The following is an 18,569-nucleotide window of genomic DNA, read 5'->3' as shown; positions in this document are numbered from 1 at the left end:
ACACATTACATTCACCAAACCATTCCCCATCCCTGTTAACTTCGAAATGTACCACACGACATCCGTTGTCGCAAAGGGTGGAGTTGCTTTACTGATCCACAAATCAGTTCAGCATAGGCCTATCCCTGTAGGACTAACGTTTGATGCCATTGCACTCGAAATCCTATCAAAACAAAAAATTAACATTTTCTCTACATACATTTCACCCTCACAAACTTTTACCAAGGCCGACTTAGAGAGCACTATTCTTCACACATCTACATCTTCTCTTATCACAGGAGATTTTAATGGTTGGAATACCCTCTGGGGATCGCCTAAAAATAATCAAAGGGGAAAAATCTTAGAAAAGTATATCCAAGACAATAACTTCACAGTTCTAAACAATGGTCAACCAACGCATTTCTCAACACATAATACATACACCCATGTTGATCTTGCATTCTGCTCACCGAATCTTACTATACACTCTGACTTCAAAATTATGGATTCGCCTCAGGGGAGCGATCACTTCCCTATTATAGTAAAAATGTTCACACAAGAACGAAAAATATTTAACTATACAAAAAAATTTTTAACAAACAAAGCAAACTGGGAAAAATTCGAAAAACTTACAAACCTTCTAAATGCTCAAATACCAATATCAACTAACACAAACAAAGAACAAAGCAACATTAACAAAATAATACTTAATAGCGCTTACAAAAGCATCCCTCACTCCCACCCCCCGAAAAGCCAACATAATGTCCCCTGGTGGAACAAAAAGCTTGAGAAATTAAAGGTTATTAAAAACCGAGCCTGGAGATCTTTCAACAGAGACATGACTCAAGCTAACTTAATAGAATATAGAAAAGTTAATGCTCAATTCAGAAGAGAAATTCGAATTAGCAAAAGAGAAAGCATAGACACACTGACATCATGTATATCTCCAGAATCCAAGCCCGAAATGATTTGGAATAAAATAAGGCAATTCTGTGGAGTTCACAAATCAACACATATCCACTGTATACACGACAACCATGCAAACTCAATTACGAACGCAGAGGATATTGCTGCTTCTTTCTCCAGGCATTGGTCTTCCCGGTCTGAAGACCACAATTTCTCCCAAGCATTCTTAGATGCCAAACATAACATTTACAGACAAAATAACAACCCATCTACAGACAAGGCAGCCAGATTTATGGAAAAGGAGATCGAATATCTCGAATTTCTCGTAGCTCTGAACAGCCTAAGAGGCCATACACCTGGAAATGACCAAATTAGCTATGCTATGATACAGCATACAGGAAAACCAGTAAAAATTAGAATAATTAACTTCTTTAACTCCATCCTAAAATCATTTATCCCTCAAGCCTTTAAAATAAGTACAATAATCCCAATTCATAAACCTGGTAAAAACAAAACGACCATAGAGGCATACAGACCCATCAGTCTTAATCCATGCATCTCAAAAACACTGGACAAAATCATTTCAAAACGACTTTGGTGGTTTGTCACTTCTAACAAACTCCTTAACAGTCGTCAAGTTGGCTTTAAAAAGGGGAAGTCTGTATTAGACTGTCTACTTTATGTAGACGCTCTAATCAACAGGGCCCTCTCAGAGAAACGACACATCTCAATAATATCTCTTGACTTTGAAAAGGCTTTTGAGAAGGTAGGTCTACACACGATACACGATCAACTTACTAAATGGGGCTGTGGACCTACAATACAGAAATACGTGGCACAATTCATGACCAACCGGAAAATCAGAGTTCGAGTCAACCACAGCCACTCATTGATCCAGCCTCTCTACAACGGAATTCCACAGGGGTCCCCCCTGTCAGTAATCCTATTCCTCATCGCTTTTAATAGCTTATCAGATACAATCAGCATGCATAAAAATCTTAACTTCACTGCATATGCCGATGATTATAATATAATTATTGATCTGAAAAAACAGAAAAATGTACAAATTAATGTGGATAACCTTTTCGAGGACATAAACAATTGGTGTAAAACATCAGGAGCATCTCTCTCCATTTCAAAATGCAAGCATATACACGTTTGCAGAAAGCAAAGCTGTATTTGCCAAGTTTCCAGCCAACTAAACACAATAGAGACAGTACAGGAGCTTACAATATTGGGTCTATCATTCAACTCAAAATACAAGTTTAGCCCCCACGTAAAAAAGACTACAACAATCTCTCACTAGGTCGACTAATATTATTAAATGTCTTTCAAATGAGAAATATAACTGCCAGCCACTTACCTTGGTACAAATCGTGAGGAGCTTATGCTTGTCCAAAATAGACTACGGCCTACCAATATACGGATTAGCACCGAAATCAACCATCAAACCAATACAAACCGTGCTGAACAACGCACTCCGTGCAGCCCTAGGCGCCTTTTGTTCAACACCTACTTACAATCTCTACATAGAAGCCAATATATCGCCGGTAGATATAAGAACAAAACACCTTCAAGCTAAGCTCTCACATACAATAATACACTCTAGAGACACTCCACTTAGATCCATAGTCGAAAAGATAACGAAAAAGAAAAGCCGGAAATTTAGAAACTCAGCACTTCAAAATATTTTAGACTTATGCATAAGCATAGATCTTCCAATCAACATAGTAAAAACACCAACTAAAAAAAAACCCCCTTGGCATCTTCGAGCGGATGCCATTGACACACGCCTAAGCCAACACCACAAATCCAGCATAAGTTCCTCAACCTTTAGAAAAGAATTTCTAGAGGCCAAAGCAGAACTGACCAACTACACCTTCATATACACTGATGGATCACTAAACAACGAAACAACTGCGTACGCAGTAACCACTGAATGCAAAATATTAAAACAGGCCATTCTTCCACCCTATTCATCAGTGTACTCAGCAGAAATAGTTGCTATATTGGATGCCATTGAGATTGGACGTAAAATTAAAGGAAAAATATGTATCTGCTCCGATTCTCTATCAGCAATCGATTCCATTCGGAACGTAGACAACTCATCATATTACGCCTCGAAAATCCGCGGATTACTAAATGATTTGTACCCAAAAATTAAAATCTTGTGGGTCCCGAGCCACGTTGGAATCATGGGCAATGAGTTTGCAGATAAGACCGCCAAAAATGCCACAATCTCACCTTTGATTACTTCTCAAAATATTAACCGGTCAGATATTAGCAGATACATAAAATCTGTCTTCTCTAATAGCGATCTCAACCTTCTACAATACTCTTCCAGTTGGTACAAAACTATAAACAAAAACAACCTCAACATAAGCGACTACACAAAAAAAACAGACATAAGCAAACTGCCAAAAAAAGAACTGACCAAAATCATCCGACTACGCCTGGGCCACACTCGGCTTACTCATAAATACAGACTTTTGCATGCTGTAACTAACCCCTGCCAATTTTGCGACAACAATTTAATGACAATAGAACATATTTTAAATGAATGTACAGCTTTTCAAAACCAAAGAGCCCCAATCCCTCTTACAAACCTCACCCTGCTTCTCACCGATCCGACAACAAACAACCTCCTTATACTTCTCGCTTTCCTTAAAAAAGCTAACATATTACACCTTTTATAAGATAAACATAATATTTAAGATGATAAGAATATAACTTGAAATAAAAACATAGATATTAAGAGTCAAACTATGAATAAAATTTCCTTCATTAAGTCAGCCGAAAGCCTAAGTAGCTATGGCTGCCCCCCCCTGTAGCTTTAGTTTATAACTTTAAGCAAACAGAATGTAAATAAAAAATAAAAAAAATCAAGATGATTACCAACCAAAAATAAAATGCTTTGCCTTCTAATAAGTTATGCTTTAGTTTATTAAGATTTAATTCTGATTACCGCATGCACTTTGTGCCTTCCACTAGCTCTCTTTCTCTCTATCTCTCTCTTTATGGACTTCATTTCCGCTTCCGCTTGCACATACACACTGACACACTCACACGTACATAGATAAATACATCCTACTACTTTTAAAGGGTAAGTCCTAAGGCCTAAGTCTACTTTTTTAGCTTTAGCATGGCCACTGTTGCTGTGGCTGCTGCTCATATTGCACTCTGCATCCTCATCGGGCTCCTTGATGACGCCGCTGCTCTGCTGGCCATCGGCGGTCACTTCCGGTTCCTTGACGGCCATCTTCTGGAAATCGCAGTCGATGATCCTCTTGCGCTTGCGCAGCGGTCGACTGCACTCGGCCGCCGCCTCTTTGGTTTGGATGAGCGTCCGTTTGGTTTGCAGCCGCGTGATCTTCAGCTTGGGCAGCTTCTGGCTGTCCGCCTCCGTCTCGGACTGTCCCGAGTCCCGCACGATGCAGTGCGTCTCCTGCGGCGAGGACGACGACTCCTGCGAGATTGCCGGCGAGGCTGGAGTGCTCTCCCTCTCTGGGTTTGTCTTTGGTATGGATTCCTTTTCATCCGCTTCCTGTTCGTTTGCCAGCTCTTCTGGCTGCTCCTGTGGTGGCTCCACCTCTGGCTTTTCCTCCTCCTGCTCACTCCTAGTCTTGCTGCAGTCCAGCGGCTGCGGTTGCTCCTGCTCCTGCTCCGCTTGGCTCTCAGCTCCGCTGGGCGCAGCTCGCTCCTCGTCAAAACGCTTCCTCTGCTCGGGCGTCAGGTGAGCTTTGTAGAAATCCACCACTGGCAGGGGAACGGGTATGGGTATCGGCAGGGGTATGATGATCGGATAGGGCACCATCACCGTGACCGGAGGAACAGCTCCCAAAAGGGCGCCCAGCTCGGGCATTTGCGGAGGCAGCGGTGGCCCAAAGGGATGACCGAATCCCCGGGGCATCATGCCATGCGGAGGCGGTGGCATGAAGTGATGCGGTGGCGGCGGAGGACGACCCCCAAAGGGATGGCCCATGGGCACACCGTTCGAGGGCGTGGCGAAGTAGCTGGCCGGGATTGCCGTGGGTCCTCTGGGCAGAGATTGTGGCGGAGGAGGAGCCTGCTGCGGCTGTTGCTGCTGCGGTGGCTCCTGGATATTTGGCATGGGCGAGATGGGCGGCAGTGGAACACTGGATCCCGCAAAGTCAGCCGTTAAAGTGGGCTGATGTTGCTGCTGTTGCAGTTGCTGTTGCTGTTGCTGTTGATGTTGCTGCTGCTTCTGCAGCAAACTGGCCACCGTTTCCGATCCCGACGAGGAGGAGAGACCTCGCCGCTTCCGCCGACCCAACTTGCCACTCAAGTGCCGCTGGACAGGCGGCGGCGGCGGAGGCGGCACTCCGGCTGGACCGGGACTCTTCTGGGCCAGCAACTTGGAGACGGGCGCCACTGAGATCAGGGGTTTGCTGGGATGGTGATGATGACTAGGAGGCGGCAGCGGCGGCGGCGAGTCCGAGCAGCGACTGGTAGCCGGAACAGCCGGACCCGGCGACACCGAGAGCGTGGAGGCGGGCGAGGCCGAGCGACTCCGGCAGTTGCGCAGCCACAGATCCGGCGTAATAAGCCCGGCATCGCTGCCCGCATCCAGGGCCTGGTCCCGCAGGTGCGGGTGCATGTCCAGGTGCGCCTGCGTCTCGTGACAGAAGATCTGCATCTTGTACTGGTTGAGGCACTTCTCCGAGCAGAACTGCAGCTGCGAGGCGCCGTCCTGGAAGTCCACGTAGCTCACTGCGTGCCGCACGTGCTTGCACCAGTCGCAGGTCTTGGCCTTCTTGAAGGAGGCCCTCCGGCTCTGGGCGAAGCACGACTCCGAGCAGTACCGCGGTCCGTCGCAGCTGGTCAGGTAATCTGGCGCGTTCTCCGCGATCGGTCGATGGCACCAGCAGCAGTTGCTAAAGTCTGTAAAAAAAAATGAAATAAAAATTAATATACTATAGGTTTAGTATAGGATGGTAAACTGGTAATCAAATAAGATAGTTCTAAAATTTGTTATATAAAATATCAATGAACTAAACAAGCCTCACTTTAATCTTCAAAAGAAAACCCCAATTCATGTGTACGAAAAGCAAACTGAACATTTGATTTGCGCAGGCTGCTGCATCAGCCAAGATATCCTGTTCCTAAAACAGCCAGGATCTTCCTGCCTTAGCCCCACTTCGCTGGCCGAAAATTGTGTAAACCATATTTGGGTTTTAATGAATCTGTTATTCGATAATGCAGACATCGGCAAACTCTGGCTGAAGTTGCCGGAAAGTTAGCACAGTTTCGAGCCTGTCTGTGGTCCTTCCGAATGCATGGAAGGATTGGAGCCATTGATTGGGGATCGGGGAGCAGGGAAGGCGAAGTTATCGGGTTCCCTTCGAAAAACAAAAAGCACTCAACGCCAGCGGTTGGTTAGGCAGGTTTTAAGGTTGGTTACAAATTTTTGATTTTGACTCTCACTGTCCATTTTTGGCTGCAATCAGCTCGAATTTCCCTTGCTTTTTTGGGCATTGCACTTGTTTTTGTAAACCTGTGATGTATTGTAAAATTTAAGTTCAATAAAACAAAAAACTCTCTTTCCTTGTTGTTTTCATGCTCAGTTTTATAAACTTTTAAATAAGTAAATTATAATGTACATTTTCAAAATCAGCACTGGGTTTTTGATTTCAATGCGAGGTACATATTTAATATAATAATTGAATTTTTTACCACAATATTTTTCCCAAATTGCAGATATATTGTGTATATTTTGCATAATCCAGCAGTGTAAAGAATGGCTAAAATCCCCGCTTTTAGATCCCCTACGTTATACGCACCTATTTTCTCCTCCGTGTGCGAGTTTCCCGCTGGTTTTCCGACGGAGTGCGGACTCTTGGAGTCCTCCTCCCGCGAGCTGCGAGTGTCGTGATCCGAGGGCGTGGTGGTGGTGCTACTGCAGTTGAGCAGACCGCCCTTTCGGCCACCACCACTCCCACTCCCAGTTCCACCTCCTCCTCCTCCTCCTCCTCCTCCGATTCTGACTCCGATTGCTCCTCCAGCTTCCCCATTGTTCTTGTTGCTGCTGCCGTTGTTGTTGTTGTTGTTGTTGTGATAGGCTGCTGCCAAGGAGCTGCGACTGCTGCGCAGCAAGCTGCCCCGCTTCCTCTCCAGACTCTGATCCTGGTGGAGTTGTTGGTGGTGGTGGTTCTGTTGCTGCTGACTTGCCACCGCGGCAGCAGCGGCACTTTGCAGCAGGCGGGACGTCTTGGCGGTCAGATCCAGACGATCCACGTCGACACCCTCGAATCCGTACCAGCCGAGCAGCTCGTTCATGGTGTTGTGCGCGAATTCCTGGAAGCAAAAGACACAAACATATAGAAGAGTGGTTGGAAGCCAGAAGTCGCTGACACAAGTTCCCTGTTTCCCATTTACAGCACCCTCGGGTCATCCGATATTCAAGGAGATCGAATCAGTCGATGTACACTGCAAAACCTTTGTCTAATAAACTGTACTCGAAAATTAAAAAAAGTGCTTTCTTTATTTTTTTCATTATTAAATTTAAAAGTAAACCATAAGATTTTTAATATTTCTAAAAGTCTGTAGGGTAAGTAATAATTTAAATAATTTTGGTCAAGTTCGCTTAAGTATTTTCTTCTGTATATTTCTTCAAGTAGGGGAGACCGGGGGGTTTTGAGACGGGTTTTGTTTTTTGACAAAAAATATAATAGAAAAGCCATTTTTCTGCCCGTACAAATTTTTAAATCATAGTTCAGTGTAATTTCACTCAGACAAGAGTATAATTAGTTGAAATTTTAGTTCGACCTTCAAGTTTTGCCTGCCTGCTCAAAAGTTGTTTTTTATGGATTTTCGCAATGTTCGGGGGGTTGTGAGACACAAATTTATAAGAATGAAAATGGTTTTTTTTTTTTATCAAAATTGTTTATTTTATTCTTTAATAAGGCATATTTTGTGGTCTACAATTTATTCAAATTGGAAAGATTTCGAGGAGATAATAGAACGGCACATAAAAATCAGATTTATAGCAGCCACAAAAACATTGACATCAATCGCAGATTTGGCAGTCTGACTATACTTATGACGCACCATGATGACTAAAGAAAGAAAAAACGATCATCAAAAACACTGAATCCATCAAAATTATCAAAATTATCATTAAACGTTTTGGTTGTGTACAGAAACACTATATCAGGCTATTAAATACAATTTTATGGTCCTAGATGACGCGGTAATAGAATGTCTCATAACCCCCCGAGAACGTTGTCTCACGACCCCCCAATAGCTATATTTTAAATATGGCTTCTGCTTTACGGACGCATTAAATGTTTATGCAAAATTTGTTCCGTGTGTCAAAAGGCTACTCACCAAGGAATGTTTCGGATGTATGCACTCTCGCAAATAGCTTGTAAAACAAAGCGAAAAGACAGCAAACACGAACGGTCTACAAAACTTTCGATCACAAAATTGGAGTTGCGATTTGGGAAGACATAAAGAATCGGCATGAGCGGAATATTTGTGATGTGGATATGAAGATTGGAAACAAGCAAGAAGTTTCGAAGCCAGCTGGTAGATGTCGCGCTTTTTAGTTCAGGGCTGTAAGCGCGTCTCACGACCCCCCGTGTCTCATGACCCCCCGGTCTCCCCTACTTAATATATTCAACTAGCAGCTGAAACTTCGTTGAATGCTTAGCCAGGCAGGTGTAATATTGTACTCAGATTCGGTTTTTAAAACCGACGAAAACGAAGACTTTACTTGTTTAAGAGGTAGTGTATCCATAACCCCTTTCCCCAACTAAACGCCACTTTCACTAATTATAGATTGCCTTACCCGATGACCTCTGATCCCGATGTCCAATTATGCGAGTTCCTATCGAGCCATATCATGGCCTTCCCCCGAGGCCGGCAAAGTTGCAGCGTAATCGATAACTCTGGGGGAAAACCCACGCATCAGGCCCCCTACCCCAACACACACCTGATTTTCCACAGACATATCACTGCACAAACAGGTAACAGAGAGCTTCATTACGGCCAAAGGGCCGGACAAGTTGGCTTTTTCGGGAGGCACCAGTGGGTGGCATTTGCATACTTCCTTTGGATCTCCCTGCATCCCCAACACTGATATACAATACCCCCCGACAAACTCGGTTGCTTTGCATGTGTCTCACGCCCCTTTGCCTTAAATTTAAGCCCAAAATTCGGGCTCACTCTGAAGTCCAAGATGCGGAAAACATTTGCGGCTTTTGAAGTTGCTTGTTTTTTGGCCTTGCATTCTTGTGTCTCACTTCCAATCCCAAGGGAGATATGCATGTGTATCATTCGGTGCCTGCCTGTGATGCACACAAAAAATTCACACAAGGCTGTGGGAGCTGCACAAACTGGGGATCGGGTTACATTGAAATTCTCAAATTCAACGTGGTTTTTGCAGCTCAAAGTCTTTAGGCAGAGGCGGAGTTAAAGGGGGTTACAAAAAAACCAACACAGAGATCTTACACTTGAGTTTTTCACTAAATTTTACATAATTGTTGACTTTGCTCTAAACAAAGTTCTCTATATTTGAAAGGTTAAAATATCAAATAGCTGGATTTACATTAATTTTCTTTAGTTTTCCATGGAATGTCACAAATTGCTCATACGCCATGTGGCCGCAATTGGTGTCCAATGCTGAGATTCCGGGGAAATTGCTCCGCTAGCCAAAGCCACAATTGGCCAATGCTGGCCAGATGAATCATCGCCTTCGCTGCATCTATCACAAGCTCCAGACAAACTGGATATCCCCGGCGTCATCCGATACTGCTCAAATTAAGCGTTGCTGCCAACTTGCTGACAAATGCAAGTCGTCTAATAACTCGCCGTCTCTCTCGGCCCCAATCAGCCCTCTCTCTCTCGCACTGGGTATCGCCCTCTCTTTCGCACCCAGGCACCTATCTTCTTTGCACTTCATGAACAGCACTCACACGCTCGCTTGGCTATATTTTCTGAGACCGCGTATCGGTGACAATCGCATTCAGGTTTTCGCCGTCTGTCTGCGAAAAGAGTATTAACAATTCGCACGATAAAATCTCTGGGGTCCGGCTGCTTGAGCGTATCAATTACACGCCTCAGGTGCGACCTCGTCCAGGTTGGTTGGGGAAACAGAGGATAGAGGGGTATATGGGTGGAGGGAGTGGGGTATAGAGGGAAAGGGGGTTACGTCGACGCACGCTCGGCTCAAGTTCAGCATCTTGCAGTAATCGTAACCGGCGGAAAGGAGATATATCGCATGCGACTCCCTCCGTCTCTCTCATTATCCCATGCGCCGTCTCTTTCGGCATCTCGGTTTTTAGTATCATTTGTCTGTTAATTTATGTTCGGTTTTTAATTTCTGATTTGTGCGTTCGTTCAGTTTTTCAGCTTTCTGCTGCCTGACAGTGGCTCAACGGGTTCGAGGGGGATGCCAGAAGAGGGGGCAAAGTGGGGACATACACGGAAGAAAAAGGTTACCCAAAACATATAATATTTATAAGTATATATTTTTAATCAATTTAATTGAGCTCTACAAATTTTAAAGTAATTTTTCTTTTAAAACTGAGACCAAGTAGATATTTACTTTATCAGGTCTGAGGTGTCTGCTTTACTGCATTGGAAACTCCTAACTGAAATTTAATAACCCTCTGCAAGGGTATAAATATGACAATTTTTTTCAGTGCCAGTTTCGCCAGCGACATTAAAACTCGCGCCCATGCCTGAAATTCTACACCGAAATGCGAATAAAAATCAATTAATTAAAAACTGAAATTGTATGCCGTCTGTTGTTGTTGATGGAGTTGGGATCTGATTCGCTCCGCCCGCCCAGTGGTATGTATGTACAAAAGTTTGTGTGTTAAGAATAATACAAACACACTCGTCTACCTTTACATTTCCAATTCGAATTTCCCTTTCCCCCGCTCCGCAGAGCAATCAGATCTGTTGGGATTCTTGGCTGGCTTTTCATTTCGCTTTTTTCGTAATTATTGCCCAAGAATCCAGTGGATACATTTGCAATACTCGTTCTGTTTCTGACTGTTGAAGTCTGATGTGTTTTCTTTCATTTTGCAAAATCTCAACTTACAAAAACATATCAAATTTTCGTTTTATTATGAATCGTAATGAACCAACTTGACGGGTGAGAAGCGGTAACTGGGAACTTCGAGCGGACAGCAAAGTTCGTTCTTTGTCTGCTACTGATTGCACTGGGAGAAATAATGGTTGGTTTGGAAACTGAGAAATTTTAAAAGGATGGAGGGCCGTTAGTTTTTACAAGTGTTTTTTGAAACGTAAGGCTTTTTTCAGCAATACTTAGGTAAATATAACTTATTGACTCTATAATTCTCAACAGGTTTTAACTCTGAAACAAAAAGTTATGACAACTTAACAGGCAAGTAAAGCGAACTTTTCGATATATCTGATAACCATTTCCAAGGATATTTGGCGGCAGCTTCTCAGAAGTCTTCCCAACTATCGATCCAAATTGATTTCGTTTCCCTGACCTACTTCCGAGCCCATCCGAAGATATCCAAGCCAGGGGAGCTTATCCCGCTGCAGCGGAGCCGCCTGATATGCGAGTGGCTCGCATTAATACACGTCTAGGGTTACCGCCGAGGAAACCTAATAGAATAATGTAAAGTACACGAAGACGGCAATACTGGGCAGTGAAAGCCAGACTGAGGGGCTGGGCGACTGGAGGAGCTGCCCAACTGGGAACCCAATACGCTTATAATAACTCACCCTGAACCCAGTAAGCTGAACTGAGACTAAGGCGAACCAAAGCCGAGCTGCAGCGGAGAACTGGTGTCCGGAGCGAACCCAATCCCAGGCCCCTCGAACACCACCCCGAAAAAAATAAAAGTACCTATATATGTACATATAATATGTACGGTCGGGCAGTGGAAACAACACCCAATGGCAACAAATTCTAGAATTACGCTAGTTTTCTCAGACATATATATGTATATATATCATATATATGTGGCTATTTGTACGACTGTTCGCGAGTCGAGCACAAAGTCAGTCGGTTTTCAGTTTGCTGTAATCGAATATCGATAGCTCAGGATTGAATGACGCGCGTCCTTCTTTTGAATTCTTACATGACATACTTGGCCTTTGCCGTTTGCCGTTTGTTGCTTTTGCTCTGCCAGTTTCCAGTTCCCTCCCCTCCGCCAGTGAAATATTCTATTTCATTTTAATGTACACCAGATATGGGTGGCTCACGGCTCAGACAGAGATATATATGAACTCGAAGCACTCAAAAAGGGGTTTTGTGGGATGAAGCACATAAGGGTTACCTTTAATGTGTATCAAAAGTTGTGGTAGGTCAGGTCAGCGTTTTACTAAGCAATGTGATGTACTGATTACAAGATCTAAATCGAAACTTAATGATGTACTATGATATTATGCATTTTTAGTTTCTCCCAAGGTGAGAAAATATATCTTTTTGTGAACTAATTCAATGGTGTTTCTAAATGTGAGCATCGATATCCTCGCCCGCTGCAGGTTGAACCACCCACCTGGCACCTGGTGTCAAGGGGCCTTGGGCCACCCATCCAATAGCCCATTCAACCACCCAACCTCCCACCCATCGATCCACCCAGCCATCCACATTGCCTCTTGGCCACTCGGGTTCGCTTTCGTAATGCTGGGCCATCAGCAGTGGCTCGAATTAATTTAACGCTATTTTAATTTGAGCTGCTGCTTGCGGGGGAGAGCGGGGGCATGTTGCATGTTGGATGTTGGACGGAGCTGGCAGGTGCCTCACGTTACCTCTGCACTACACTACACTGTACACAACACCCCTGTGCTGGCCTGGTGCTCTGGAAACCCCACCTGCCGCACCTTTGAGCTCTGGTTCCTGGTGTTTTGTGTAGAATTTATCATATTCTATTTTGTTTGTAACTCAATCTGCGGCGCTGTTATTAAAGTTCTGCTGCTGCGGCGACATTTGAGCCCAGTTGCCACCGCTGGCACAAACCTCCTCTGCTCCTGAGTGGCTGCCTGTCATTGTGTCATCTGGCCCCTCGCAGTCTCCCCGATTTCATATACATATACATATACACCCGGTTTTGCGAGTGTAACCCAATCCCCACCGACGGAACCCCGGGTTGTGTGCATAGAACGCTGCTTGGAGTCTGCCATCACTTAACTCGGGGGCGATGTGTAGGCGGTGGGTATTATGTGACTTCAGCGGTGACTAGCAGATGCCAAGATGTGCAGCCGACTTGCCAGTGCATTTAATCGGAACTTCAAGAAGTGCCTAATTGCAGCATTAAGCTGAGAATTGTTGGGAACAGTGATTGCGAGTGAAAGAAATCTCATAAAGAAGTAGTAAAAAACGCGGAAAAAAATAATTTGTATTTTTTCAAAATATAAATAAAATGAATAAAAACTTAAACAGCAATTGTAAAATTATTATTATTTGAAAATGGAATCCCTTATTAAAATAATCTAGTTCCAGCTTTAATAATAAATCAATTAAACTGTTTTTCCCCCCAAATTATATCCATTTTCAATTTATGTAAAGCACCTCTTTACGCAGGACTCTGTTTACCAGTTCTCCCTACACTCCGCCCACGAAGAGTTATTAATTTCAGTTATTGATGGCCGCCCTCCACACTTTGCCACTCCGCTTTCTTCCCAGGATAATGCCTAGTGTGTGCCTCAAGGATATCCCTTTTTGCAGATATATGAGGCCAGCTCAGCTTCGGCCTGACATCGGTAGCAAAGCGGAAACCTTGAAGGATATCGCCTTACCACAGTCCTATCAAGTTGCACCCATGGAGCGCGTTCGAGTTCCTCCCCTTGCTCCGCATCCCTTTTCCCCGCCCAATTTATTGTTGTTGTTTAATTACGCTGTGTGCTTTCGGTTTGCCTTTGGGCCATTAAATATAAAAATTCGTCCTGGCTGCTGTCTTTGCAGCAAATGCAGCTTGTAATTATGGCCAGGAAAACGAAACCGAAACTGGGTGAGGTGAGCAAAAAACGAAGGTATGAATTACAATAATTTTAATTGATATTTTTAGTCAGCAAAGTGTTGCATACCCAAAGGAGTTTGGGTGACATTGAGAGCCTGAGTGAAAGGAAATTTCAGACAAAAGCTTTTTGTTTTTTACTAAAAGGGATGGATTAGTATATTTTACAACTTTGTGATAATAAACGAAAATTGTAAAAATGTTCTTTCAAAATCAAAAATTTAAAACTGTTTCTAAACCAAACATTAAATATACTTTTATGTCAGGGTCCAATTCAAGTTTCAATCTTGCCGTTTCATTACAAAAATCAGATAACAAACCCAGATAACTATATAGATATCTATATAAATCCCACGTTTGCCTAGAAAACCAGTCGGCAACCTCAGTCTCCAGCGGATACTCAGTTCCCAAGCCCCCGACCAGCTCATTCATTATAATAATTTTGGTTTTGCTGCTGCTGCTGTTGCTGCTTTTGTTTTTGTTTCTCTTGTTGTTGTTACTGTTGTTGTTGTTGTTGTTTTCCCTCTTTATGCCCGACAATAAGTATCATTGCGACCGACTGCAAGTCAACGGGTATAATTTCAATTCGCCGATCGGGTTACACGTGCTGCAAAAATGTTGCTCTGGGACTCTCCGTCCCTGTCTGTGGCATTAAATTAATTTTGCTCATTTGGCGGATAAGGCAAACATGGACAAGGGGATGGAGCAGCTGAGAGGAAGAGGGGGGAGGGGCGGAATCGGACCAGCTCACTCGTTAAAATGATTACAAAAATTTATCAATATAATATTACCGCCAACTCTCCCGCTCGACTTACGCCCCGTAATCGCGTAATAGCGTAATCCCAATCGCAACCGGAATCTCCCCAGCTGCGGCCATCAACTCCTCTTACAAATTCCGGACCCGGTCAGAGGAGAATTGAAAACAAAGTTGCAGGGAATTTTATGCGAAAGCGAAACAGTTCTGCGGGGGTGTTGGATTATCATTGCTGTTGCATAAACATTTCCAAATAGCCCAACTGCAAACTGAAAGCCGAAACGTTTTTCGGTTCTCTGGCAGAGGCATTTGGAGTCCGGTTCTTTGATTTCAGTGCTTAGTTGGAATTGCTCGTTTCGCTGGCTCCGTTCGGTTGTAAATGGACACTAATTATGTGCAACATGCAGTTCCTCAAATATTTCAGGGTTCGTTAAACAAGTAACTTGGTAAGGCAATAGTCACTGACAACAAGGCTGAAATAATTGGGATGCACAGGTATTCCATGGCTGCTTCGATTTGTAATTCATCTTTCCCATTTTCATTTATAAATTAGATAAATAATGTTTTGGAGCTTAAAGTAGATTTCGTAAGTAATTTAAAGAAAGTATAGAACTTAGTTGTCAAATAATCCTCTTTAAATCTACTTATACCGCAAAGTATAAGTGGCAAATGGCGAGTGGGTGTTATTCACCTTTCCCCCATCTAAACACAAAAACAAATAATAATAATTCAGCGTATATGCAATTCGCAGCAAAACAAGTAAAATCTTCTGCCAAGCGAGAGAAAAGTGTTCTTTATTTTTAAATCCAACACACACTTCGGCTTTCATACTTTGTCGGCATCCTTGTTATTGAATACGTGGCCGAATAATGCGCAGACAGGGGCTATTAATTATCAGGCAAGAAAGTATCTCAAAGTGTTCATTCACCAGACTCACCTTTATCTCATCGCTGGGCAGCTCCTTTTTGATCTGCACGGGAATCGCACTCGAGGATCCCACGTTGGCGTCCCGAGAAGTGGACGATGGCGACGTCTTGGCGGACATTTCAATTGGGTGTGGGGCACACGTTTTGGGTCGGAACTGGAACACAAGAGAGCCACAGGTCAAAGCGCAGCCAAAAGATACTTTTTACGGGTAGTTTGGGGGCGGTATTTATAGGGCGTCGAGTCATTGATCTTGCCACTGTAAACAAATGAAAGGTGGCTACATCAATCACTGGATACTGTTCGGCCCCAAAACAATTAATTACAGCAGTTTACTGTTTAGTTTCTTTTACTGAATATACTCGGTTTGGTTCTTGTTGGGCCCTCCGCTTTGCTGGCCGATTCGCATCCATCGGATACGCATGCGGCGGACTGCGATATATTTTTATTTATACACCTCGCTGTGTGAGTGAGTATCTGTGAGCGAGCGTGTTCGCTTGGCGCGCACTTTGGTGTCTTGTAATTCAATACCCCGTACGAAACGAAACGTTACCACCTATCGCATGACACAAGACTACAAATTCGAACTCAAATACGAAATACAAAACACAAAAGCACATCGGCACAGGGGATATATGCATAATGCGGCCTTTAATTGTTGCTGTTTTGGAGGAAATCGGACAGAAGAAGACAAATCGTTCGTCGCACAGAAAAAAAATACACGACATATAATGTTGTTCAGAAGTGAAAACATTACTAAAGAACTATTAAAAAATTATTTAAAAAATTTTGAAAAAAATAGGATTTTTAACCCTTTCAATTGTTACTGAAATCAGGAACATCCCACTTATCATAAAAAAAAGGTTAATTTCTAATTCTCAAGTCAATTTTGTTTTCTGTGCAGCGAAAGGGAAGTAATCGGAATCCGAAGGGAATATTTTGTGTATCCAAAGTTGAGAAATGTGTATTTCCGGAAGTGTACTACATTTCTGTGTATTATATATCAGTCATAGCTATAGATCTTAAACCAATCCTTCATCAAGTCCCTCCAAGAACATTTCAGCATCGCCATCGTTCAACTTTAATGCGTTCGTTCCTCGTTCTACCCGATATATCTACCCGATCTTCATAATTTCTGATTGCCCATTAAAAACAATTCACTTTGGCTTTCCTTTCGCCTTGGTTTCTTTTTGTTTCAGTTTTTTTTTTTTTTGTATTCTTGATGGTTTTGTTTTGCTTTTGAAAAATTTTCGAAATGCAAGAAAAAGTTAAAGCGTATATCTCTTATTTTTTAAGCATTAACATTTCTCGAGGTTTTTTGTGTGTTGCTTCACTTGAGGTACAAATTTTCCAATGCAACGTGTGGGAAAAAAACAATATATATTCCAAAAATAGCCAGATATTTTCAACATTATATTTTTGGCGTGTGTGTTTTTCAGCTCTCACTCACAATTGGCCTTTCTGCTTTCGCACGCTCTTTCAGTTTTCTTGGGATGGATTTTCCGAAGCTAACGTCAAGGAAACTCATGCACCGTGCTCATTTTCATTCTTTATTTCGTTTTCACTTTCACACATGCACGGCCCGTGAATTCGTTTCGAATAAACCGATTAAACCGAATAAACCGATTCGGATTCACAATATTTTTCTCGAAGCGGCTCCGCGCAAAATACGTCCACACGCGTCCGCGTTTCATGAACATTTGAGGCAGCCAGTCCGCTGGCATGTGGATTTTACTTGCTTCTGCCGCTTCTCTGCTGAGTCGCTGCCTCGCTGTTGTTGCCTTCGTTTCTTCGTCATCGTTGTGGCGCAGCTGTGGGTCTGATTTTGATGACGTAGAGCCCACCCCCCGTGCGCCCACAACATCATTCACACGGGGAGAAATGTACCTTTAATTACCTATAGATTTATATACCTACATCACAAAAGCTATTTAATAAACTCCTTACCTTGAAAATAATCATTTTTAAACCTTTTTCTATAACCACTTGAAAAACAAACACAAAATATTTAATTATTTAAAAATAACGAGGTATCTAACCTCTTTCTTAACTGCTATGTGTTAAAAAAATTAATTAGGTTTTTAATAACAGTTAAGAAGCTCATTTTTAAACGTGAACATTATTTCTCCCAGTGCAATGAATCAAGAGAGAAGCGCAGACGCTGGCATCTCTGGCCGATGAAAACGAAAACGAAATTGCACTCGGCTGCAGCGCGAGAATCTTTTGCATAATTTCCTATATGTAGGAGCAATGGGCAGTTAAAAATAAATCGCACCGCTTCACCTGCCTTCGTTTTGTTCTGCCTCGGATATTTATGTTGTGTCCAATTTTTGTTTTAATTTGCACAAAATACTTGTGCCGGCGGAGACAAACGCACTTGGGCAGAGATCACAGAAAATGCTATGGGAAATTAATGGGGGGCAACTTAAGTAATGCGAGGAGAAAATGCATTTTGACAGCCAGAAAGGTCGAATATAGCTCGCCGAGGATAAATATTATCGAAATCGATCATCAGTTTTATAATATTTCGCATCAAAATGCGTACTACAGTTTTGAAATATTAAAAACATTTAAATTGTAAACTTTAAACATATATTGCTAGCTTTAAAGATGTAATCATCAAAATTTTTTTTTGTTGATCAAACGAACTACAATTTAACCTGGTTGACTCACATTTTTTTAGGGCCCAACTGCAGCCAGAAGAGTTATTGGTAACTGGACGTGTCCATGGCACTGACTCTGGAAAACAGTTGGCAATTCTATCAATAAGCCCGGTGCTTGGGGGAGAACTTACCACAAGCCGACGCCAAGTACCAGCTATCAGAAGATAGTGCCAGTCCCTTCGCGACTATTGTCGTAGAACACATAACCGAAATGACCGAGGAAACAATTGAATCGCCTGAGTAGAACATCATAATCAGAGAAGAAACAGAGGACGAGCAGCTGGCGTGCCAATCAAGCATTGGCCCATGCGGCGGATAAGCAATGTACTCATATAGATAAATGTGGCATTTAGTGCCGAGAATTTAATTTAAATTGAACAC

The 18,569-nt window shown here is 42.9% G+C and overlaps 1 protein-coding gene across 2 annotated transcripts; it reads right to left on the bottom strand.

Annotated features, from left to right (window-relative positions):
• Positions 1–3,804: 3,804 nt before the first annotated feature.
• Positions 3,805–18,397, bottom strand: LOC108094005 (sine oculis-binding protein homolog). 2 transcript variants are annotated; one of them, XM_017194432.2, is made up of 5 exons: positions 18,320–18,397; positions 18,199–18,264; positions 15,539–15,682; positions 6,687–7,200; positions 3,805–5,787 (listed from the first exon to the last, which is right to left on the bottom strand). In XM_017194432.2, the coding sequence occupies exons 3-5, from the start codon at positions 15,644–15,646 to the stop codon at positions 3,830–3,832; spliced, it is 2,580 nt and encodes an 859-aa protein (XP_017049921.2). In that variant the 5' UTR covers positions 15,647–15,682; positions 18,199–18,264; positions 18,320–18,397; the 3' UTR covers positions 3,805–3,829. The 2 variants fall into 2 exon arrangements, with proteins under 2 accessions (XP_017049921.2, XP_017049920.2); XM_017194431.2 differs by lacking the exons at positions 18,199–18,264; positions 18,320–18,397 and adding an exon at positions 16,976–17,370.
• Between the last annotated feature and the right edge of the window lie 172 nt (positions 18,398–18,569).

Source organism: Drosophila ficusphila, unplaced genomic scaffold (assembly GCF_018152265.1).
Source record: "Drosophila ficusphila isolate 14025-0441.05 unplaced genomic scaffold, ASM1815226v1 contig_414, whole genome shotgun sequence".
Taxonomy (NCBI): domain Eukaryota; kingdom Metazoa; phylum Arthropoda; class Insecta; order Diptera; family Drosophilidae; genus Drosophila; species Drosophila ficusphila.
This window is presented reverse-complemented; position numbering and strand designations above follow the sequence as displayed.

Coding starts and splice junctions, on each gene's coding strand:
- LOC108094005 (XM_017194431.2), bottom strand. CDS start 17,053: ATGAGTTTCCTTGACGTTAGCTTCGGAAAATCCATCCCAAGAAAACTG. Junction 15,683..16,975: donor CGAAAGCAGAAAGGCCAATT/GTGAGTGAGAGC, acceptor CTTGTGTTCCAG/TTCCGACCCAAAACGTGTGC. Junction 5,788..6,686: donor GCACACGGAGGAGAAAATAG/GTGCGTATAACG, acceptor TTTTTTTTACAG/ACTTTAGCAACTGCTGCTGG.